Genomic DNA, 26378 nt, shown 5'->3' with positions numbered 1-26378 from the left:
ACAGGCTGCGTGCTCGTTTGTCCCCGGGGGACACCACACACGAGGAGAAATCGGGCCAAAAAAATCCAACATGTTGGATATCCCCGATTTGAGATCGGAGCGGCCCCGACGTCCTTCCGAGCAGACGAGAGCAGTCTTAACACACCACACACGGCAGGAATATCTGATCAGATTATTTTACGATAATCGGAGCATCCTTAAGATTGTCGGAAGGGGTAAATCGGGGCTAAAATCGGCCTAATTATCCTGCCGTGTGAACCAGGCTTTACATCACTAGCTTCAATCTAAATCGCTGCTGCTAGCACAACACACTAGAAATTCACTAGCCTGTTAGCGTGACATCAGTGTGCTCTTTATTTATTTATTTTGCTCGTGCATTAGCGCCTTTTAGAAATCCGTCAAACAACTGTGGTGAGTATCAGTCAGTCAAACAAACACGGTGAGTCATGTCATCTCCTCTTATTGTCACTTTCACTTCATGTAACATGTATAGCATAGCCTTCTCTGTCAGCACAGGATTTACATGTGATAAATGCAGGGAGATAATCAGGCTGACGTAGAAGATTTTAGAACTAGAGACACGCATCCAAACTTTAATTGAGGTTAATTGTACGAGTGCAAGGGCTTTAGATACTACTTTGGAATCAATTAGCTTAGAGAACACTGTACATTGTTCAGTTCCGGCTGTAGTAGAGCCCGTGCAGCAGGGCAACTGGGTGGCGGTGAGACGCTGTAGTCGCGGGACAAAACACCGCTCTTCCGTTCCTATTACAACATCAAATAGATTCTCCTCACTCAGTGAAACAACTACGGAGAATCCTGTTGAAAGTGCCCTAGTTATTGGTGATTCTATTACACGGAACTTGAAAATAGAGACACCAGCCACCATAGTCACATGTTTGCCGGGAGCCAGAGCGCCTGACATCAAAGCAAATTTAAAAGTGCTGGCTAATGCTAATCATAAATTGTCTAAGATTATTATTCACGTTGGCACTAATGATGTTCGACTTCGCCAGTCGGAGATCACTAAAATTAACGTTAAAGAGGTGTGTGAACTCGCAAGTACGATATCAGGCATTGTAATAACCTAGATGTGCTGTATTTGACAGAAACCTGGCTAAAACCAAACAATTACATTACTTTAAATGAATCAACCCCCGAGATTACGGTTATAAACATAAACCTCGTATGAAAGGCAAAGGGGGAGGAGTTGCTGTGATTTATAGTACTATTTTCAGAATTACTAAGGAGTCTAGATTCAAATATAATTATTTTGAAGTGTTGGTGCTTAATGTAACAATATCTAGTGTAAATGATAAATCACATTTGAGATGTGTGCTGGCTACTGTGGCCACCAGGGCACCATACAGACTTTATCAAAGAATTTGCTGACTTTCTATCAGAGTTAGTACTGGCTGCAGATAAAGTCCTAATTGTTGGTGATTTTAATATACATGTAGATAACGAAAAAGATGCATTGTTTTTTACTTACAAGATTGATAATATCAGGGAGAAAATGATAACTATGCAACCGGCTACTACAGTATCGCATCAGACAGTGCATTGTAGTCTCCCTGACGAAAAATTTGATTCATTCAGTGCTATAGGCGAGGGTGAATTTTATAAACTCGTTAAATCATTTAAATCAACAACATGTATGTTAGACCCTATACCGACTAAACTATTGAAAGTGATGCTTCCAGAGTTCATAGATCCTGTTTTTAGTATCATTAATTCATCTTTGTTATTAGGGATACGTACCAAAAAAACTTAAGCTGGCTATGATTAAATTGCTTGTTTAAAAAACGCAACTTGATCCTACAGAATTAGTCAATTACAGGGCGATCTCATCAACTATGTTCATTTTTAGAAAGAAATGGTATCTGCAAGGATATTCAAACAGGATTCAGACCGTATCATAGTACTGAGACAGCTCTCATTAGAGTCACAAATGATTTGCTCTTATCATCCGATCGTGGTTGTGTCTCTCTATTAGTGTTACTCGATCTTAGTGCTGAATTTGACTCTATCAACCACAACATTCTTTTGAATAGACTCGAAAATTATGTTGCCATTAGTGGAATAGGTTGGTTTCACGTGACGTCACGCTGCTGCATCGCGAGAGCGCGAAAATTCAGATGGAGGGCAGGAAGTGAAATAGCTGAGGATCTGCCATCAATGTTTTGTGTAGTTTACGACTGCTCCAATCGCTCTGATCGAGAAAAGGGAAAGGGTTTTTATAGAGTACCAAATATTGTCATTCATAAAGGTGAGAAATGTAAAAAGCTCACAGAACAACTCCGTAAAAAGTGGATTTTTAACGTAACGTTACGTCTGCGGTTTGGGAGGAGCAGAGTCTGTTAATGCTGTGTCTGCAGCGACGGTATGTTAGCTAGCCAACGTGTTTTTTTTTGTGTCTGTGTTTATATAGCATTAGGTTGTCGTTCAGGGGATCAGTGGGAATGGGACATTAAATGATCAGTGTTTGTGGCCGGCCGTCTGGTGCAGAGCAAATTATTCGTGATTTTATTGCTTGTGTCACTGTTTATGCAATGTATTGACTCTCTGCTGGTTTATGATCGTCAAACGCTGATCGATTTCCGCCTCGCGTTGGAGAAGTCGCCTAAGTGTGACTGGGATGGTCAGAAACCTTTTCTCCCTCCCCCCTTGCTAAACATACCTGCTCATCTTGTACGCAATCCGGCTTCCCTTGTCCGGAGTGGACGCTCGAGACGCCGTGGGAAGCGCAGCGGCCAGCTGGTGAAGTTGAAAGCTTACCTTGCGGACTATTCTGCCTGTGGAGCCCGGCGTCACTTTGCTTTGCCTTTGGCTTACTATGTATCCTGGCGTGCTATGGATCCTACCGGGACCTGGTTGATACCAATTGCCTGCTCAGACATGGAGTATTCTCGCCAACACTCACCTCGTCCCAGGAAAGGCGGTGTTAACCATGGAAACCTTCGGTCTTTGAGTTATGTAACTCGTATGGCCAGATCCCCTGCTCCTGTCAGAGCTGCCCTGGTCAACGCTAGATCGCTGGTGAATAAGACCTTTATTTTAAAGGAGTTTTTTTCCCAGCATAACTTGGATTTTCCATTTGTGACTGAAACTTGGTTAAATGTTGGTGAGTCGAGCCCTTTTTCTGAACTTCTACCGCTGGACTGCACATATTTTAACTCCCCGAGGACTACTGGTCGAGGAGGAGGTCTTGCTGTTATTTTTAAGGAAAAATACAACTGCAGGCAGTTGTCAATGATAGCATTTTCGAGCTTTGAGTTAACAATGTTTGAATTGGGCAAATTTCAGCCCGTTCTGTGTGCTCTTATCTATCTACCTCCTAACTATAACAAGCATTTTATCAGGGACTTTACTGAATTATTGTCTGAAATTATGCCAAAATATGACCGGATCTTAATTATAGGAGATATGAATATTCATGTATGCTGTCCCACGAATCTGTTGGCTAAAGATTTTTTAAAACTAATCGATTCTTTTAACCTTACACAGTTTGTAAGTGGTCCAACACAGATTCATGGCCACACATTAGATCTTGTCTTGTCATGCAGTTTGCCTATTTTAAATATTGAGATACAAAAGGCTGTTTTTTCTGACCATGCACCAATTTTATTTGATGTTTCCCTTCCAAACAATACTGTTAAGCAATCTGCTCCACCTCGTATCCGCAGGATGATTAAACCTGCTACTGCTGCACAATTTTCCGAAGCATTTAGTAATGTTACAGAGACTATAGAGTCATCTGCTTTCCTATGTACAGATGAGCTCATTTCCTGTTTTTCATCCACCTGTATAAATATTCTTGATAAAATTGCACCACTAAAGCCCAGGCGCTCCAAACCTAATTCTGAACCATGGATTAATGACTTAACTCGAGCGGCTAGGCAAAAGTGTAGGAAAGCTGAACGCCAATGGAAAAAACATAAATTGCAAGTTTTTTATGATATCCTAAAGGATTGTTGGCGTAATTATCAGAGAATTGTTAAAACTGAAAAGGCTAAATACCTCTCTGATGTTATCGATAAAAATGGCCATAAACCTCATTTTCTTTTTAGAACAATTAATTCTGTTCTTCATACCCCCCAATATATAATGCAGGAAGAATCTACTTTGGCCTGTGAAAAATTCCTCCACTTTTTTGTGGAAAAGATTACCACTATTAGAGCCAGCATTTCACCTCCAACCTTTGATCCTTCCATTTCCATAGAGTGTGCTGCAGTCCTCATTGAGTTTGAGCCTGTTTCCGTCTTGGCCCTTAATGATATTGTTACACATTTAAAACCTTCAAGCTGTCCCAGTGATATCATCCCACCATGTATTTTTAAAGAGGTTTGGAACACTATTGGACCAAACATTCAAGCAATCATAAACAGTAGTCTTACTTCTGGTTATGTGCCACTTTGTTTTAAAGAGGCTGTGGGGCAGCCCCTTATCAAAAAACAAAATCTGGACATTTCAGTTCTTTCAAATTATCGCCTGATTTCTAAACTTCCTTTTGTGTCCAAAATTTTAGAGAAGGCAGTCCTACTGCAGTTACAAGCCTATTTAGATCTGCATGGTATTCTTGAGGTGTTCCAGTCTGGTTTTAGTGCACTTCATAGCACAGAGACTGCACTTATAAAAGTTTTTAACGATCTTTTGATTTCAACAGATTCTGGAGATTCCGCAATTCTGATGCTTTTAGATCTCACAGCAGCATTTGATATGGTTGACCACAGTATTCTTTTCTCGCGTCTCGAGCACAGCGTGGGAATGAAAGGTACTGTATTAAAATGGTTTAGATCATATCTCTCAGAGAGAGTGTTTAAAGTTGGATACGGGGGCTCTACTTCACCAGCAGCACCAGTGACGTGGAGTACCGCAGGGCTCTATTTTGGGACCGATTCTCTTCTCCCTTTACTTGCTTCCTTTAGGATCCATCTTAAAGAAGCATAATATTAGTTTCCATCTGTACGCAGATGATCTACAAATCTATCTGCCTATAAAAAGTAACGGTGAGGATTCGATAAAAAGGCTGTTAGATTGTTTTTATGACATTAAAGCATGGATGGCTTTAAACGCTTTACATTTTAATGAAAGTAAAACTGAAATTATGATTTTTAACCTAGTAGTTCTACTAGCACCTCCAAATTAGACTTGGGACCCCTGACGCCCTACGTAAAGTCTATGGTAACGAACCTTGGTGTAAAGTTGGATAGTGATCTACACCTAGAGAAACAGATAAACTCTGTTGTTAAGGCTAGTTTCTTTCAACTTAGGCTACTTACAAAATTGAAGCCATTTTTATCTTTCAAAAATTTGGAGAGGGTTATACATGCGTTTATCACCACTCGCCTGGATTATTGTAATGCTTTATATATAGGAGTAAACCAGGCCTCTCTCTCTAGATTGCAAATAGTTCAGAATGCTGCCGCTCGACTCCTTACAGGAACCCGTAAACGAGAGCACATTATGCCTGTTCTTGCCTCTCTTCATTGGCTACCAGTTTGTTTCAGAATACAGTTTAAGATTTTATTGTTTGTTTTTAAATCTCTTCATGGTCAAGCACCATCTTACATAAATGATCTACTGAAGATGCATGCTCCTTTGAGGTCATTGAGGTCCGCTGACCAACTACTCTTATCTGTTCCTAGAACACGACTTAAAAATAGGGGAGATCGAGCATTTTCAGTCGTGGCACCGAGACTTTGGAATGATCTGCCTATGCGTATCAGAGTAGCTCCCAGCCTTGACATTTTTAAATCACAACTTAAAACTCACTATTATTCATTGGCTTTTAAACCAGCCTGAGAGTTAATTAATGCATTTTATATATTCTTTAGTTTGTCACTTGTTTAACTGTGCTTTGTGCTCATGTTATGTGTTTATAATTTGTCTGAAATTATGTTCAGCACTTTGGCTAACCTCGGTTGTTTTAAATGTGCTTTACAAATAAAATTGTATTGTATTGTATGATCAAGGTAAATTAGACTCAATACGGACTCTTCGCAATGGTTTCCTCCATAGACGGATTCTCCATGTTTACTTCCTGCCCTCCATCTGAAATCGCCCCGCCTTCCCGCGTCATCATAATCGTCATCATAATCATGTGACTGAAACCCAGCTATTGCACTAGCATGGTTTAAATCATACTTATCTGACCGTTATCAGTTTGTTTAGCAGTAAATGAAGAGATGTCTTATCGATCAAAAGTTCAGTATGGCGTACCACAGGGCTCAGTACTAGGGCCGTTGCTGTTCACTCTGTACATGCTACCCTTAGGAGATATCATTAGGAAGCATGGCATTAGTTTTCACTGTTATGCTGATGATACTCACTTCTATATTTCTTCACGCCCTGACAAAACTTATCAATCCACAAAAATAATGCATAGCTGATATAAAAAACTGGATGACTAGTTATTTCCTACTACTTAATTCTGAAAAAACAGAGATTCTAATTATTGGACAAAAAACTTCCTCACGTAATAACCTAGAATACTGTCTAACACTTGATAGCTGCTCTGTCAAGTCCTCGTCGTCGGTTAGGAACCTGGGTGTGCTCACCAATCTTTCATTTGAAAGTCATGTGTCTAGTATCTGTAAAACCACATTTTTCCATCTTCAAAATATATCTAAATTACGTCATATGCTCTCAATTAAAAATGCAGAACAATTAGTTCATGCGTTCATGACATCAAGGCTAGATTATTGTTATGTTCTACTGGGTGGTTGCCCTGCACGTTTAAAACTACAGCTGGTCCAAAATGCAGCCGCTAAAGTTCTTACCAGAACCAGGAAGTATGACCATATTAGTCCTGTTCTGTCAACACTGCATTGGCTACCTATTAAATATTGTATACATTTTTAAATATTGCTGATTACTTACAAAGCACTAAACGGTTTAGCTCCCCAGTACTTGAGCGAGCTCTTAACGCATTATAGTCCTTCACGTCTATTGCGATCTCAAAATTCTGGCCAGTTGATAATTCCTAGAATATCAAAATCGACTGCTGGCGGTAGATTCTTTTCCTATTTAGCACCAAAACTTTGGAACAATCTTCCTAACATTGTCCAGGAAGCATACACAGTCTGTCAGTTCAAATCTAGACTAAAAACACATCTCTTTTAGCCTAGAAATCTAGACGCACCCTAGTGGCAGCAAATTTTATTTTGCAGCCAGTGTCGTCTAGCAACTCTCCGTTGGCTTGCGAGCTGGAAAAACCAAACTCTAGTCAGGTCAATCATATCGTGTATAGAGTCGGTGGGCAGGCTTACGGCAAAGTTGCGATGGTTCGGTGTGAATTCCCTGCTTGAAAACAAGTTTTGAATCGGCTTTGGCCGCGACTCTGGAAGACTTGAAGTTAAGCTTTTCTTTCTTTTCGCACCGACTATGTCACCTTCTTTGTTGTAGCGCTATCCTATTGTGTGCAGAGGGAATTTGAAAGACAACCGTTTATCCAGCCCCTCGGATTGAGCCCTGCCAATGGTGTGTTCCCAGACCCAATATCTTGATGTGGGTCTGGCTTGTCAGGCTCCATCTGTTTGGCTTAGCATACACATAACACATTATAGACTTTTATAATTCAATGTTAGGCTGCATAGTTTAGATCAGCCGGAACCAGGAACACTTCCCATAAATCCTGATGTACTTGGTACATCATAAGAAGGATGGCGTCTACGCTAATAGTGTCTCTGTTTATCCTGAGGTTTACGGATACAGGCCATATCCAGATCGGATGAGGGACCATCGCAAGGACATGACGACAACGCATCCCTGAAGTGCCAGCCTCATCAGCCCTGTGAAGGCCTCATGGACACCTCAACAAACCCGTCTAAATACCAGCGTGATTACTCCGACCCCCAACTAGATGGAACTGGATACATATTGTGAAAGTTCTGATCCAATCTGAATTCTGACCTATAATGTTGCCTTAATCATAATCATACACTGTTCGTTCATTGGCCAGAGGAGAACTGGCCCCATGACCCAGCCTGGGTTCTCCAAAGGTTTTTTCCTCCATTCTGTCACCTGATGGAGTTTTAGTTCCTTGTCACTGTCGCCTTTGTCGCCATTGGCTTTTGGCTTGCTTAGTTGGGGACATTTCATTTTTTATATTTAACAATATTATTACAACATTATTTTCCTGTTATCTCTGTAAAGCTGCTTTGAAACAGTCTGTATTATAAAAAGCGCTATATAAATAAAGGTGACTTGACTTGACTTTTTTCCCATGAAATCACAGCCTTTTAAAAATTAAATTAAGCAATAAGCCCTGCGAAGCCGTGATTTACAGTGAATTTAGAACAGCTAAGGAGCATTGTTGGGCACGACGCGGAGTGGAGTGCCTAAAACCCCCTTAGCTATTCTAAATTAATTGTAAAACACGGCTTCAAGGGGCTTATTGCTTTTATAAAACGGTTACTCCATAAAAATATTCATTTTAATATTTATTTTATTCATAAAATAAACACCAGCAACAAAAAATTTAATGTTATAACACATTTATTCCTCCGCCAAGCAATGTAGTTTCAAAGAGGTTGCCAAGCAACACATGCAGCAACAGAGATTAAGATTTAAGATAATACACTCAGCTGAAAATTGCATTTTTAAGTTCACTTATCTGTTCTAAAAATCCGTTCAAAAATGTGATGACGTCACATAATAGCAGAATGCTAGCGTGTTCCAGCCAACAACGACCTAACCTGTAAGAAATCGAAAGGACATAAGTTCTCGTTCATTCCACTTTTGGACTATAATCTATATTGAACTTGCGGAATCAACAATAAAATCTACATTGATTCAACGACAAGCAGGAGAAAGGGATACATTTAGCCGTCTAGCTCCATAGACTCCCATTCATTCTGCACTCGCCCACGATCACCTCCAGTGGAATTCTAATGGAACTGCAACCAAGATGATATACAATGGGGGTAATAGGAAGTGCCAAGGCTCTCCGTTAGACGGGCTCTGGTAATACTAATTTAATGCGGTCACAGGTGTATGTTTGTTGAGTAATTTACAATGGCTTTGAACGCGGCTCAACCAATCAGAATCAAGAACTGGAACTCTCCGTTTTATAATATTAAACATATCTAAGATCAAACATTGACACTGAAATTTTTGTGAAATTTTGTAACAATATAAAAATGATTGCTCATAAAGATGTTTGAATTAGGCTACACTACTGTGAGCCACTGAGTGAGATTTTCCATGTTGTTTGTTGACGTGGTTTATATGGTTTCTCTTTACAGTATATGTCTAGTGCAAACTACAAATGAAATGAGGTAGACTCTGACTTTGAATGCTTTCTTCACAGTGTTTGCCTTCTCAGGGACATATACACTGCTGTTTTTCGCCCGCTCATTGCAGGGAATTGGATCATCTTTTTCCTCTGTCGCAGGTATAATGGTTTATGTGGGATATAATGTACCAAATATGTGAAAGTTTGCAAAGACATGCAAAGTTTGGGGTCCGTAAGATTTTTGATTTTTGATTTTCCGCAAGATTTTTGAAAGGCTACATTTATTTGATCAAAAATACAGCAAAACAGTAATATTGTAAAATATCATTACTGTTTAAAATAACAGTTTTCTATTGTAATATATTTTAAATGTAATTTATTCATGTAATGCAAAGCTGAATTTTTCAGTATTGTTTGATGAATAAGATCTAAAGATCTGATTCAGATTCATCTGAAATAAAAATCTTTTATAATATTATAAATGTCTGTACTGTCACTTTTGATCATTTTAATACATCCTTGCTGAATAAAAGTATTAACTTCTTTAAAAAAAAATCTTACTGACCTAAATCTTTGAAACGGTAGTGTGCAGTGGAACTAAAAAGTCTACACACCCCTGTTAAAACAGTTATTTTTTGTGATGTAAAAAATGAAACCAACATAAATCATAGCAGAAGTTTTGCACCTTTAATGTAAAAATTACAACCTATGCAATGCCACCGAAAACCAATGTGACATTTCAGAGAAAAATAAAAACATAATAAATAATAATAACTAACTGCATATGTGTGCACAGTCCTGGACTAGTTGAAACACCCCTTGATTTTATTACAGCACACAGTCTGTTTGTTTAGGAGTCTAGGCACAGCTTGGCACATCTTGACTTGGCAATATTTTCACTCTTCTGAAAAGGTCTTTTTATTTTCAGTTCCCTTTCGAGAGCGGTAACTCTACATTGCGTAGCTACGCTGCGGGAACTCCTCCCTTCTACACTTTTGTTAAAATCTCATGGGCAACGTCAGCTTGGAACGGCTGACCAATTGTCACGTAGTATGCAAATACTGACAGGCTCGCAGGCAGTATAAAATGCATGGATGCAACAATTGTGTCAGAATCTCTTTCTTTAAGCTGTCATCATTGAAGTTGCACCTTAGGACTAGTTACCTTTTCTTCCTCGCATCCGATGGCTAACCTTTTCAGGATTTGTGCCAGCGCGGAGTCACAGTCCATGCCTATATTGGCCTCCCGATGGAAAAACGCGAGAGTGCCAATGTTCCCCATCGTGCACGATACCGCTTGTGCCCCATCGGCAGCCAGCCTGGCTGGGGCAGGACTCCAGTCTACAAACTGGCAACAGTGGCCATAGAACTATATGGCCGGTGTCATTTTCTAGACCCGTGGACAGTTATTCCAGGCGTTTCACCTTGGCTACTGGGGATAATTCAAAACAGGAATTCTCTTCAGTCCAGACCCTGTGTCAGGTGTGGGTCCGTCACTGACTTCGCCTAAAAACGCCCAATTCTAAGAATGAAAGAGCTATTTTGTGGTGCCCAAGAGGGATGGAGGATTCCGTCTGATACTGGACCCGGGACCCATCAACCGAGCACTTCACTAGCGCACGTTCAGGAGGAAAGACCCCCCTTAACATGTGAGCTCACTCGTCGAGGTCTATCACTTCTTCATAATCCATGTAGGCGCGTCTTTAGGGTTGTATGTTTTGCAACCGGCTGATCTTCACAGAACAGTGCTTTCGGTGAGTGATTATCCTCAATTATATTCTATCCTTGATATCCTTATATATATCCTTGAGTTGCGCTGGTGTCAGGCAGATCAGACAACAGCACGAGAAAGTAGCCACTATGTCTGATTTAGAATAAATTGATGGCAAAATTTTGGAAGAAACCGTACAGCAACTAAAAACATCAACCTGCGCCCCCTTGATGCACTTCCCACATCTTTTTTCAAAAATGTGTTACACAGCTTAGAAGCAGATCTCCTAGAAGTGGTAAATGCCTCACTTCTCTCTGGGAGTTTTCCGACCTCCCTGAAAACTGCTGTTGTCAAGCCCCTCCTGAAAAAGAGCAATCTGGATAAGACCATATTAAACAACTATAGACCGATCTCAAATCTTCCTTTCATAGGCAAGATCATTGAAAAAGTTGTCTTCAATCAGCTGAACAAATTCTTAAGCTCGAATGGATACTTTGACCATTTTCAATCTGGTTTCCGACCGCACCACAGTACAGAGACCGCGCTCATAAAGATAATAAATGATATTCGCTTAAATACTGATACAGGCAAATTATCAGTGCTGGTACTACTCGACCTCAGTGCTGCATTTGACACTGTCGATCACAAAATACTTCTTGACAGGCTGGAAAACTGGGTCGGGCTTTCTGGGATAGTCCTAAAATGGTTCAGGTCATACTTAGGAGGCAGAGGTTATTATGTGAGTATAGGAGACCATAAGTCTGAGTGGACATCCATGACATGCGGAGTCCCTCAAGGCTCAATTCTTGCGCCACTCCTATTCAACCTGTACATGCTCCCAATGAGCCAAATAATGAGAAAGAACCAAATCGCTTACCATAGCTATGCAGACGACACACAGCTCTACTCAGCCCTATCGCCTAACGATTACAGCCCCATTGACTCCCTTTGCCAATGCATTGATGAAGTAAACAATTGGATGTGCCAAAACTTTCTTCAGTTAAACAAAGACAAAACTGAAGTCATTGCATTTGGAAACAAAGATGAAGTTCTCAAGGTGAACGCATACCTTCAGTCTAGGGGTCAAACAACTAAAAATCAAGTCAGGAATCTGGGTGTGTCTCTGGAGTCAGACCTTAGTTTCAGTAGTCATGTCAAAGCAATAACTAAATCAGCACATTATCACCTGAAAAATATTGCAAGAATTAGATGCTTTGTTTCCAGTCAAGACTTAGAAAAACTTGTGCATGCTTTCATCACCAGTAGGGTGGATTATTGTAATGGACTCCTCACTGGCCTTCCCAAAAAGACCATAAGACAGTTGTAGCTCATACAGAACGCTGCTACTAGGATTCTGAGCAGAACCAGAAAATATGAACACATCACACCAGTCCTCAGGTCTTTACACTGGCTGCCAGTTACATTTAGGATTGATTTTAAAGTATTATTACTGGTATATAAATCATTCAATGGCCTAGGACCTCAATACATTGCAGATATGCTCAGTGAATATAAACCCAACAGATCACTCAGATCATTAGGATCACATCGGCTAGAAATACCAAGGGTTCACTCTAAGCATGGCGAGTCTGCTTTTAGCTACTATGCCAGCCGCAGCTGGAACCAGCTTCCAGAAGAGATCAGATGTGCTCCTACAGTAGTCACATTCAAATCCAGACTCAAAACACATCTGTTTAGCTGTGCATTTACTGAATGAGCACTGTGCCACTGTTCGTCCGACTGTTTGCACTGTATTTTATTTTATGTTTTAATTATTCTGATTTCTGTATTTTATCTTTTATTCTAAACTGTTTTAATTATTCTGATTTCTTTTGATTATTTTAATTTCTTCTATGTAAAGCACTTTGAATTACCATTGTGTATGAAATGTGCTATATAAATAAACTTGCCTTGCCTTGCCTCTAGTCTTGAGTTTTGACTACGGGTTTGCTCAGTTGTTGCCGCTTCGGCCGCTGAGTCTGTGCTAATGTACATACTGATATGTGATTATGCTGTCGTGGTGTTATACTGTATTATGTATTGTTCAGTACAGCCTAAGATTCTAGCTTATTTGCAATTCTGGTGTACTTGAGCTGAGCAGCTCATTGGTCCGGCCCTGCCTATCACCTGTGAGCACTCCCAAAGGAGCTAGGTACTGGCTGTTGTTCTACTCTGTGATTGGTGTAAATGGTTCCAGGATACTGACGTTGACACGGTGGTTCCCCCCGTCTCGGATGTTTGGCGCTTCTGCAGCACAGACTGGAAAATAATGTGAGTTCACCCACGCTGAAGGAATATGTGGCTGCTACTGCTTCGTTTCGTTCCCCGGTTACGGGCAGTCGATCGGAAGGCATGCTCTGGTGGTCAGATTCTCAGGGGAGCAAGGAGATTATGTCCTTCATGGCCGTCTTCAGTGCCACCGTGGGATCTAGCTCTATTTTGTATGTTAATCGCGTGGCCGCCTTTCTACAGTCGGGCCAGCTTTTCGTGTGCTTTGGTTGCTGTAATAAGGGAAAGACATCAACTGTCTCAAAACAGAGACTTTCTCACTGGATTGTGGATGCTGTCACGCTGGCTTACCAGGGGAAAGTTCTCCCCCCTAACATATGAGCTCATTCGACGAGGGCTGTTGCCTCTTTGTAAGCCTGGGTTTATGTTTTGCTGCTGGCTGGTCTTTTCAGAACACCTTCGCCAGATTTTACAAGCTGGATGTATCATCTGTGGTGTCTCAAGTGTTTCCTTACTCATGTATTGTGAACTGTTCTAGTTGTACGCAGTGGTTACCGCTATGCTGTTGGCTACTAGTGTTCAATACAGTTGTTACTGCTAACGCCATTGACACTGTGTCTACTTTCATGCTTGAGTGCTTATTGTGTTGTGTCTGCCCTGGATCAGTGCATCCTTCGCTTTCATTGCATTTGTATATCAAATTTTGATAAGGTCGGGGATGATGTCTCATTGGTCTACTTCCGCCTATCAGATGCGAGCACTCCTAGCGGCGCGGCTATTGGCTGACTGACTGCCTGTCTCTTCCGTGGCTGGTGTAGCTTGGCCCCGTTTTCCCCGGGCTTATCTTCTACACTACTCTCACGGCGGGATTTAATAAAGGTCCCTCTGCGTAGCTACGCAATGTAGAGTTACCGCTCTTGAAAGGGAATGTCTCTGGTTACTATTGTAACCTTGGTTCCCTGAGTGGCGGGAACGATACATTGCGTCAGCCGCCGTGTTTGCTGTTCGATCAGCTGTGCAGCGTTCAGTCGTGATTCTGGCAGAATTGTCGCGAAACTCACGCCCATGCCATTTATACTGCCCGCGAGCCTGTCAGAATTTGCATACTTCACAACAATTGGCCAGCTGTTCCAAGCTGGCATTAGCCCATAAGATGTTAAGAAAAGTGGAGAAGGGAGGAGTTCCCGCAGGGAACTGTTCCCACCTCCTAGGGAACCGAGGTTACGATAGTAACCGGAGATGTTTTCTAGTCGACTCAAGAAGGTTCTATGCCAAAATCGACCGATACTTGGAGCTATTAATGATTCCCTCCAACTTACCTTACCTTCACCATGGGTATGGTTATGGTTTTTGTTTTTGTTTTGCTGTTGTTGTTTTTTCCTCAAACAAATCTGTAAACAATTTTGGCCAAAAAGTTCAATCTTGGTCTCATCAGACCAGAACCCATTTTACAAATGGTTTTGGGAAACTGAATGTTTTTGCCAAATTTTGCCGGGCTTGGTTGATTTTTTTTAGTCAGAAAAAGCTTGCCACCCTGCCCCATACAGATGGAGAATACGTGAGATTGTTTTCATATGTAGGGAGCAACCAGTACTTGCCAGAAAGATCTGTAACTCTTGTTGCTGTAGGCCTCCCTAGGTAGTTTTCTCTTTTTGTCTTTCAATCAATTTTGGATGGATGCTTTTTTCTTAATAATGTCACTGTTGTGCCATACTTTCTCCACTTGTTTAAGACTGTCTTCACTGTGCTTCATGGTGTATCTAATGCCTTGGAAATTATACATTAGACCCCATTAATACTTTGTAAGCTCTTTGTGGCCCATGGCTCTTGTAGCATGCAATCAAGATGTCAGAATTTTTTTTACAAGAACAGCTGAGGTTTATTTGGAGTTTATCAAAGTCACTTAAGGTAAATACAGGTGTGTACTATTTCACATAAGCCTGATGATTAGTTAATTTAGAACACAGCCACATACCCAATTATAAAAGGGATTGCACACTTGTGTAGTTAGTGTCACTTTGGTTTTCAGGGGCATTACATAGGTTATAATTTTTACATTTAAGCTACAAAAGTGATTTATTTTAGTTTCATTTTTATACATCACAAAAACTGCCTGTTTTAAAAGTGTTGTGTAGACTTTTATGTCCACTGTATTTATGATCAAAATGACTGTTCTTTCGTAGGTCTGGGAATGTTAGCAAGTGTTTACACAGATGACAATGAGAGAGGAATTGCCATGGGATTTGCACTGGGAGGACTTGCCATGGGAGTGCTCAGTAAGTTGTATGTAGTACTGTATTTTTTTCTATATTGTGCTTCACAGTCACCTTTATTTAAATAGTGCTTTTTACAATACAGATTTTTTCAAAGGAGCTTTACAGTGATAACAGTAAAATAATGCAACAAAGTTTCGGCTGTACAGCAGATCTAGAAGAAAATAGTGTCATAGTCCAGCTTAAGAAAGTTCAGTGATGGTTCATTTCTGTAGTAAATTTTTTTTATTGATTTAGTTAATCTATCTATACAGCCGCTCTGGAGAAAACAGTGAGGTCATCTTCCAGCTCAGTTCAGGTCTTATATAATGGTGCCAATGTAGGACACTATATAACAATGTAAAGTAATATCATGTAATGCACCAAATTACAACAACTGAAAATGATCAGCAATTATAATGCACCTAAATGAAGGTGACAGAATTTGTGCCACAAATGACAATTTTTAACAATGCGAAATGTACTCGTTTCAGTTGGAGCGCCATTTGGCAGTGTTATGTACGAGTTTGTTGGTAAAAGTTCTCCCTTCCTCGTCCTTGCCTTTCTGGCTCTGTTTGATGGAGGTAAGACATTAGTAAAACTAATAATGAATATGCTCCTTTGGCCTTTTACATTCAATTAAGTTGATTTATCGAATTGTTTTCGATACCCAGCCCTCCAGCTCTGCATCCTTCAGCCCTCAAAAATATCTCCAGGGGTGAGTAGCATTCATTCATTAAAATGAGAGTTATGAAAGTTGATAGATGATAAAAGTTTGCATTACTGTTACTATAAGTTGGAGTGATTTTTATGTGTCTTCTGTTCAGAGTGTGGAAGGAACACCATTACTTACCCTGTTGAAGGATCCCTACATACTCATTAGTGCAGGTGTGTGTGTAAATAAAACCAAATCAAATACTTCCTCAAATACTGCCCACAGTCAAACCAGTTTAAAAAGTTGTTGTGGAGGTGTACTAGCTTTTTCTGTAATTACATGTGTGCCTCCATAAAATCATGGCTATATGTTTGGATGTGAGCAGCTAAAACGATTTGTAAATGAAGCTGATGAAGAGCTATGTTGAGTGAATGATGAGTAAGATTATGGTTCCTGTATATAATTACAGGATCTTTGTGCTTTGCAAACATGGGGGTGGCTATTTTAGAGCCCACTCTTCCCATCTGGATGATGCAAACAATGTGCTCGCCAAAATGGCAGCTTGGTAAGAAACTCTATTATTCCAACTCATTAAAATGTGATTGAAACTACTTTACTTCCTGCTTATTTAGATAATTTTGTTTGTTTCCTCTCTGACAAATTTAATGTTAAAGTAATTTACTTGAAAGAGTTCAGAACCATTATATCATTAGCAACTTACTTAGTGAGAAATAAGTGAAACATGTGACTTTTTGAGAAGATCTGTGGTTTCTTTGTGTAGTTCAATCAACTGGTAAGAGTTAAACGAAGCTATCCAGTAAGAGGATTCTGATGAATTTGTGAAGTATTCTGTCTGTGTTTTGTCTGTCTGTCTGTTGACTGAATTAACTGTAGCCACTGAAATTGCAGGTATGGCTTTCTTACCAGCTAGTGTTTTTTACCTCATTGGAACCAATCTATTTGGTGTACTGGCCAATAAAATGGGAAGGTAATAGCTAAGGGGGGAGGGGGCCGGGGGGAATTATTATGCAAAATTATTTGCATAATTTAGAAATGTGTCTCTTTGATTTAGGTGGTTGTGCTCCATGATTGGCATGCTTATAGTTGGCATCAGTCTGCTCTGTGTGAGTATCACAAATCATGTTGCATTACACTTCAAGAACAGCAAGGCCCATGCGTGCTTGAACTATGTATAAAACAACTACACTACCCTTCAAAAGTCAGTGCATTTTTTTAAAAGGAAATTAATACTTTTATTCAGCAAGGATTCATTAAATTAATCAAAAGTGACAGTAAAACAATGTATAATGTTACAAAAGATTTCTATTTTAAATAACAGCTGTTCTTTTGAATGTTCTATTCATAAAAAAAATGCTGACAAATTTTATCTTGGTTGCCACAAAAACATATAAAAATATTATGATAATTAAAAACGCACCAAATTAGCTTTATATAATGATTTCTGAACATGTAACACTGAAGACTGGAGTAATGCTGCTGAAAATTTAGCTTTGCCATCAAGGGAATTTAATATTTAATTTCAAAATATATTTAAATAGAAAATAGTTGTAATTGTAATAATATTTCTGTTTTACTGTATTTTTGATCAAATAAATTGAGCAGTTGTGCAAATGAGTGACTTCTTTCAGTAACATTTAAAAATCTTACTGACCCCAATCTTTTAAACAGTTCTGTATATATAAAAGGACTGTGGTGATTGTAATAATCAACAGAATAATGAACAGACAGAATTAAGGATTTTAATACACAGGGAGAGTAAACGAGGTAAAACAGAACAGGGGCAGGAACTTAATAACAACCAGGAAAATGACTGGTAACTGAGGCAAAACGGTACATAGTACTGACTGAAAAAACTACACCAAAACACAACACGTTACAGTAACATTACATGAATTTGTTGTAGGTTCCCTTTGCCAAAAACATCTATGGTCTTATTGGTCCCAATGGAGGGTTGGGATTTGCTATTGGTGAATATTTTTAATTATTTCTCATTCAGTATTAAAGAGTGTTAACCAAAAAATGCAAATTCTGTCATTTACTCATGACTTTCTTCTGTGGAGCACAAATTTCAAGTCAAGACACGTTTTTTTAAACGTTTTTTTCCTGATTCACCTCCGTTGTAAAAATTATTAATTTAGGGGCCGCTTACACGACACCATTTTAACTGAAAACAGAAAACTTTGAATTTGGCCGTTCATTTGCACAACAACAGTGTTTGCTGGCTCGAGGACGCAAACTTTGGGTTCCAAGATGCAAGTTTTGTAAAGTTTAGAAAAACGTGTAAACTTCAGAAACGTGAATCTGTGAAAACGGTGACGACGTGCACATGCATATTACGTGTTTAGTCTATAGGTATGCGCATTTGAATATATGCGCAAAAGTAGCTGCAGTTTTTAAAAAATATCTCTGTGTTGTTGCCCATACAATGGAAGTCAGTGGGGTCTAATTTTTTTTGGACCCCATTGACTTTCACTGTATAAGCAAAAACATTCTTTATCTTTTGTGTTCCACAGAAAGAAAACATAACATTGTTGTGTGAACAATGCTTTTAACATAGATAACTCTATTACTTTGCATGACATATGGAAATATACATACATTTTTTGTGCTTCCAGGAATGGTTGATTCTTCTATGATCGCAATAATGGCTTACCTAGTGGATATCCGACATGCCTCTGTGTATGGAAGCGTGTATGCTATTGCTGATGTGGCACTCTGCATGGGATTTGCTGTTGGTAATTGCACCTCAATGCAGATGTACTTGAATATATTTTTACTAATAGACATGTTTTGTGCAATTTATTCCTATAGGGAGCTGTTTACACAACACTGTTTCCAACTGAAAACTTTTTATGCATTTTGGCCGTTTATTTACACAACAGTGTTTTGGGGCCCTGAAAATGCGAATTTTTGAAACAAGTTTTCAAAAAGTATTAGTTTTTGAAAACAATATTGTTATCATCTCCTTTTAAACTACAAAATTTAAAGGGCATCTTGCAGGTTAAACACCACTGTCGATTAATGGGTACATAAAGCAGTCAAGATATGTATATAAAGTTAGAAATGTCTCCAAAATGGTGTTAAAGTCCAGTTTTTGTAGTTTTTGGTAAGCGACGGTTATTTTTTACGCAACACGGCGATGACGTCACATGAGGTAGACGTGGTGGATAGCCTCAGCCTTTCTCAGCTACTAGAACTAGTTCTACCACTGACTATGGCGTCTAACTGGGATGAGGAAGAGGTGGCAAGACCCACAGTTAACATTTATGATGGCCCACAGCCATATAATTAATAAATAAATGCATGGTCAGAGGAGAATGACTGGAGAGTTGGTGGAGTGTCCTGGTGAGTTGCTACCATTTAGAAACACAGCAATGACCGCTGGAGCTAGTAGTCTATGAACAGCAGTGCATACAATAACAAGTTTTTTTTACTGTCAGTGAATAGCATCGAGTGAAAGTCAACGTTTTCTTTATATCTAGTGACAGTGATTATGTCGTTGTGCTAGCTATGGGCTAGCTTGACAATCCCACCTGTGAACCCCTAGAGTTTATTACTAAGCTTTTACCTTTTTCTCCGGTGAAAATGTTGTTTGCAAACGTAGCCAACGCCGAGTAGGCTGGTCATGTCTTCAGTGTGATTATTGTTGATTGTGCCAACTAGTTTTCCTCGTGATTGATTGTCATTGACACCGTCTGGCTTACCGGGAGAGGGAATGAGTAGTAAGCGTCTGTGTCGCTGTGTTTGGCAGGTGTCTGTGTGGGCGGTGTCGTCCGATGGAAACTGTGGTGGAGAGCTTGTGCTGTAGGGAGGTGAGCGCGTTTTTGTCGCTGGTCGAGGACCTCGCCCCGCGGCCAGCAGATGTAACGTGCCTAACGCAGCATCCTGGATTTGAGGCATGCTGCCTGAATCCGTTTGTGCTACACATAGCATACTCACACTTCAGGCAGGAATTTACCATGACGATGATAAATTAAAATACAAAAACTACCGAAAACACTGACTCACGACCGCTCTTACTGAATACCAACCTACTCAGCACAGAGCTGATGCAGAGCACACATACCCCTTTTCCACCAAAGCATTTTGAGAGCCGGTTCGGAGCCGGTGCCTACTCGCGAACCGGTTCTTTGTGTTTCGACAGCCAAAGAACCGGTTCTCGGCCAGGAAAACTGGTTCCAAAGCGGCACCAACTCTTTGCTGGACTAGAACCAGAGAACCGTTCTTTTACCACCGTGTCATGCTTACGGCGGGGCTGGAGGCGGGTTTAGATGTGTCCTAAACATATTTTATGACCGCAAAGCCAGGAGAAACATTTGCAGAAACACGATGTAGTCCACCATTGTAATTATTATGCTTGAAGTTGGCGCAAGCGTTTCTAGCTTTTTGTAAATTTTATTTTTTTATTGAAAACATTATGTAAGCAAAGAAGAAAACTGTCAAAATATAGAACAAATAAACGGAAAGAAAAAAAGACACAAGACAGAGGTACATAACTAATCAGAAATGATTACATATCAAAGGAAAAGATTAAAAGACTTACTTATTTCAATTGTTTTTAAAGCCTTCATGGTACACAAGTTAGACATAATCCCAAAATAATGTACTTGCTAGCGTTTCTGTATGGCGACGTACACAGTGACGTAACGACGTCGTTCGCCGGGCGCTCTAGTCAGTGGGAAAACAAACCGGTTCTGAGAAGGTTCGCAAGTTGAACCAACTCCGAACTAACTTTGAACCAGCACCAGTTCCGAACCAGTTCTTTTTTGGTGGAAAAGGGGTAACATACAACTCCCTCGTGTGACGTAAAATGACGCGATACTGAAAAAAAGCGTTTTTTTCGAGCAGTCAAAGAAACACTCACTTTATCTACTAAATTGGTGCCCTTATGTTGTTTTAAAACATTTTAATTCCTGCGTTAACTTTTCATATGGTATTTTCATACAAGGATATGTATTAATTTAGATTTTTTTTACCCTCTAAGATGCCCTTTAAACGGTGATAACTCCGTTACCTAGTTACAAAAATAAAAATAAACATCCCATTTAGAACTATTTTCAAAACTTCTGTTGTGTCGTGTTTGCTCACCCTAAGAGCTCTGGGAGCCAAATTGACTCTTCCTCCTTTGTGCGTTCATGCTGTAGGTCCATCTGCCGGAGGGGCAATTGTAAGAGCTATCGGCTTCCCTAATCTCATGGTGATCATCGGCGTAGTCAACATCCTGTATGCACCCCTTTGCTTCTTCCTCAAAAATCCTGCTGTTCGGGAAGAGAAGATGGTGAGACTCACACATGTACCTGTTCCTGCATGTCTTTATCAATATGCTTACAAATGTTTCATAATGAAGGCAGATGCTTGTTTCTAAAGGCTATTATAAATCAGGAGTGTCCAATGCATGTGAAGAGCTACAATACACAGCGTGGGTACAGAGAATTCCCCCTGAGTGATGACAGTGAGGAGGACACTGAAGAGTGATGTACACATACTCATAAAGGAACTTGCAAACGAATCATCAATCTTTACAGGTTTAAAACAATATTTGAACAATAACTTTCCCCATCCTTCAATATATGATTACATTTTTGAGTACAAATAGTTAGTGCAACATAAATATTGTTTTCTTAGCTGTACACTTGTGTAATTGTTGTTTATCATGTCTTTTGTCAGTTGGTTTGAATGAAATAAATGGGCCAATACTTTGTCAACTTGATTTGATTGTTTTCATTGTGATGTGTCATACCCTTTAGTAGGGTGATCACAAGTCCCGAAATTGGGAGCTTTGTCCAAGACATAAGCAGTGTCCCGCATTTCAATTATGTCTGTATTGTTTCCCTCCCAGAAATTACAATACCACAATAAAAATATTATAATAAAAAATGTGATTGGTGTTTAAAAATCCATTTGCGCAGCTGTCATGTTCTAGATAGAGCAGGGGAAATAACCAACCTCCTGTGCCAGGATTTCCTCAGATACCTGGAAAAGAACTGATCAAAACCTGCCAGATCCAATAAAAAAATACAAGTTCAAGATGCACTGAATCAGGCAAAATGCATTTAATAAAATGCAGTCCCATAGAAATGGAATTCTGTCTATGAATTAATTGACAAATCTGTCCAATGAATAAACATACATTTCCCCAGTACATTTTGTTTATTATTACTGTTTGTAAATTGTCTTTTTATATTTTATAGTGTTATGCATGCCTGATGATAGAACTACTAGTTAATGTAACCAGGTGCTGCTTCCCATCAAAATATTCCTCTGTAATGACTTACACTTTGGTGGACATCACCTCCTCATAGAAATATGAGTGTTTGTTATATTTATCAGAGTATAAATGGACACAAACTGCCAGCTTACTCCAACCATGCAAATGAGTCAGCTTTTCAAACAAAGGAACTTTCCCCCCTTGAGAATTGCACCTTTGTCATTGGTCAAGCAAAAACGTCCTGATTGCGTATGCAACCCACCGTTCCCTATACAGTCTATAGGAGGGGAATGGCGCAGCAAGCCGACACTTTGAACCGGGCTCACGGTGGAACTGGCTTCATGAGAGGGGAGCCCATGGGAAGCAGCGGTTCAAATCTAGGTGTCGCCCATCCCCCAAGTCTAGAGAATCTGTCATCAAAGCACTCTGTCGATGCCCAGGTGGAGCACACTTTTTTTTTCGTCCGCCATATCAACCAGGCTGAGCCAACAATGGCGCTCCTGGACCTCTAAGGTGGACATCGCCAGACTGATCACGCATGCCATGAAACTCGTGCCCCGGAGGGCCAGGTCGGATGCAGTGCGGTGCTCACCTATGAGTTCAGGTCATGCTATCGACATCTTATCCTCTGGGGGAACCCCAATTGAAACAGCTGATCGGTCCATTACAGAGGGACCAGCACGCTCAACAGGATTTCCATTGGCTGATGCAGACACGTGATGCAACAATTGTGACCGTCAGAGAGGAAAAGGGAACGACCGTATCCAGAAACGCACAGGTGGAATGACATCTTGAAAAAGAAGCAAACGCACCCGTGTTGCTCTTTCAGGAAATAGGACCCGTCACCAGTGCCGGAGCACACAGGGGATTGACCGTGAACAGTGAACTGAAACAGTGAAGCTCTCACTTTTCCGCCCTCTAACCAGTCGTCAACACATACAAACATTTAGAATTTGCTGTTAAAACAGCAGTTCAAAGCTCGCGATCACCGCAGCACCCACGCTGTAGAAACGACCAGCACTGGGAGAGTCTTCTAGAAGAACACCGACACACTCGCTCGTTGTAAACAACAGCACTCTTCAGAGCCATCAAACGATCGGCTCCGAAGCAAAAGGCAACTAGTGCATGCATCCACTTCCATATTTATACCCACGCCGCGGGGGCGGAGTGTGTGATATAATCACGCAGGCCAATTACATTGGCTCGTTCAATAGTACTCGAAGACGATTGGCTCCCTCCCTGGCGTGATCCCCATTCAGTTGACGTCGACTACGTCCGATGTTATCAACTGAAAGGGAACTCAAAGGTGTGACCTCTGTGGAACATAAAAACCACAGAAGTTCCCTCCGCATGCTCGTGGCTTCTGCTCCTGATTGCTGTTAACGTGAGACTTCATGCGGCTGCCAGGCTCCACACACATTAAGTGTAACTTCCACGACCATAACAGAATCAACTAACTCCACAAGTTCACCATTGCTTCTACAATCAAGACGGAAGAAATCGATTGCAACTTCAGCTCCATCGGACCGAATTTCTGGTCTGATTCTGGTCTGCTTATAAATCAATATCAATTTAACGATTATGTTCACTTTTTATGTCTTTTGGCCGTTTATTTACACAACAACAGTGTTTTGGGGCCCTGAAAATGCAAACTTTTGAAAACAAGTTTCAAATTGCTAGTTTTTGAAAACAAAATTATTATCATCTCCTTTTAATCTACAAATATTTAAACGGTGATAACACCATTACCTAGTTACAATCAACCTACATGCTAAGAAAGAAGTTTTCTGTGGCCATGGAAAATACCCTTTCTGAAGAGTTGAAAGATGAACAATACTGTTGGACAAACAGATTAATAGATGGCAATATTAACTCAGCTCCATGAAGTTAATTTAATTAACTGATCCAAATATTTATAATTAATTATAACAAGCTATGATTAATTATTCATACCGTATTTCCCTTTTGAGCTAATTTGCTACACTGGTCTGTCACTCAGTTCATCATATTAAGCAGACTGAAAATGTTTTGTAGAGTAAATTATTGTATCACTAGAATATGGGCGAACTGAGTGCCAGTCACAGAGCCGGTCACAATTAACAAAGCTTATTGGCGATTTAAAACATGTTATCATCCAACTTAAAGGGGCTATGTGTAGTTTTTAGTGATGTTTCAGATTGTAACCAATTTTTACAAGAGCGCTCGTGTGCGTACGCGTGCTCGAACTCAAGAGCGAGCACTCATGGTACCTAGCCGGACTACTTCAGAATTCGTTCTTCCGCTCAATTACATTCCGCTTCTGTACTTAGTCTGAGACATCGACATGTCTCTTAGTTTTCCTCCGGCCTGAAAACAGCCGGCCAATCAACGAACAGAGGGCGGGCTGAGAGCTGTGACGTAGACGCCAAGCGCCAAGTTTAAGATTGGGGAAATCGAAAACGACCGCGGATATGGAGACACAGTACGCAATTCGCTCTGTTGTGGAGAATATTCCTGGCATTTCCAAACTGAAGGCCGAACAAGAAGAGTGTTTGGTAAACATTTTGAATGGAGGTGATGTCGTGGCCCTAATCCCGACAGGTTTTGGTAAAAGTTTAATTTATCAAGTATTACCGATCGTCAGCGAGAAACTGGGGAGGTCAAAGGCCGGCAAGGCGATAGTGCCCCCCTTGGTTGCACTCATAGAGGATCAGGTTAAGGAGGCAGCAAAACTCAGTCAGCCATGTTCACTCCGGTATTTCGCTCGATTGTTTTGTTTTCGCATCATACATGTGTTTACAGTGGAAGTTGATGCGGCTGAGCTGGCGAATAACACATGTCATAACCAAACGTTATGTGATTGGCTTACGGGTAACCAATGATTTTATACTTCAGACAATGATATCACACTGTCTCAAAAAACATAGCGAGCGAGCGTCTATGTGTGTGTGTGTGTGTCAAAGCAGCAATTTCCCCTCCCTCCGCATTGCTGAGGACCTTGGAAGTTTATCTCACACAGAAGTTGAAAAAGCATTATGTTCATTTAAATGAAATGATTATAAAATTTACATTTAGTCATTCACAAATATTTGACACTGACTCAAGCTGAAAAACCATGCTGTTCAATTAAAAGTATATAAATTAAACAAAAATAAAATCATCTTACTGTTTCACCATGGTTGAAAAAACCCCCCACAAGTGTTTCCCCTGAAGTCTTTTCTCTCTGTCACACCAGCGTGTGGCTGGCCTGGTATCTGTTTTTGTGACACGTTCCTGAGCCCATTGAAAAGCATTGTGTTCCTTTAAAAGTGTATAATTTAAAATAATAATCATATATAAAATAAATAGTTTACTAATTGTTGTTCATTTAAAATCTTACTAAATTACTGAAGTTGAAAATCATGCTGTTCATTAAAAAATCTTACTAAATTACTGAATATTTTACAAATTTACTGTACCAATTTTGTTAGATTTAGATAAAAATCATCTTACATTTTCACCAGGGTTGAAGTAGCTCCTATCACATAGATGTCCATATTGACCATTTAAAGTTGAAAAGAACTATTTCCAAGTATTTCCCTCTCACACCAGCGTTTGACAGTCAGAGGGGTGTGTTCAGTGATCAGAATGAGACTGTGAATGTTTTGCTAAATTTATTTCATAATGTATAAGCATTAAAAGTTTGAAATAGTTTCAAACTTATTCAATGAATTCATAAAAAACAAATATGCTATATTGATGGTCTCTGGGGAAAACTTGACTATATTTTTTTATTTATCAGGGTGCATGTAAAGAACTTTGAAATTTGTGACTCTCACAAGTTATCTCACACATTGTGTGAAATGTTTAATAATTCCACAAGTAGTATCTGTGAGAAAATCCCCACATAGGCCTATCTGTAGTGAGAGAGCAACAATGAAGACTTTTAGAATCTGTGATGCCTCAGGCCGAGCCCCATTGATAGCCTGCTTATAAGCTCCTTCCGATCACCAGCACATCTTCAGAGAAATACGTTACTTTACAATAACCTCTGTGCATCATGTAATGTTAGTCTGCTAACGCCTTTCCAGAGCCAAAGTTTTGTTC

At 40.0% G+C, this 26378-nt stretch overlaps 1 protein-coding gene across 1 annotated transcript in view; it reads left to right on the top strand.

The window, feature by feature from the left end:
• The window catches only part of slc18a1 (solute carrier family 18 member A1), a 51645-nt gene extending 29830 nt beyond the window's left edge, over nt 1-21815 (top strand). The window contains exons 5-16 of the mRNA XM_077223247.1: nt 9314-9397; nt 15361-15453; nt 15924-16013; nt 16104-16147; nt 16257-16317; nt 16554-16649; nt 16994-17072; nt 17157-17208; nt 18009-18072; nt 18721-18840; nt 21250-21383; nt 21473-21815. Of these exons, the coding sequence (XP_077079362.1) occupies nt 9314-9397; nt 15361-15453; nt 15924-16013; nt 16104-16147; nt 16257-16317; nt 16554-16649; nt 16994-17072; nt 17157-17208; nt 18009-18072; nt 18721-18840; nt 21250-21383; nt 21473-21580 (1025 nt within the window). The 3' untranslated portion in view covers nt 21581-21815. The remainder of the gene's footprint in view (nt 1-9313; nt 9398-15360; nt 15454-15923; nt 16014-16103; nt 16148-16256; nt 16318-16553; nt 16650-16993; nt 17073-17156; nt 17209-18008; nt 18073-18720; nt 18841-21249; nt 21384-21472) is intronic.
• Nucleotides 21816-26378: the final 4563 nt, after the last annotated feature.

This window comes from Siphateles boraxobius, unplaced genomic scaffold (assembly GCF_051911475.1).
Source record: "Siphateles boraxobius isolate OS27281-9 unplaced genomic scaffold, OSU_SipBor_1 9, whole genome shotgun sequence".
Classification (NCBI taxonomy): Eukaryota; Metazoa; Chordata; class Actinopteri; order Cypriniformes; family Leuciscidae; genus Siphateles; species Siphateles boraxobius.
This window is presented reverse-complemented; position numbering and strand designations above follow the sequence as displayed.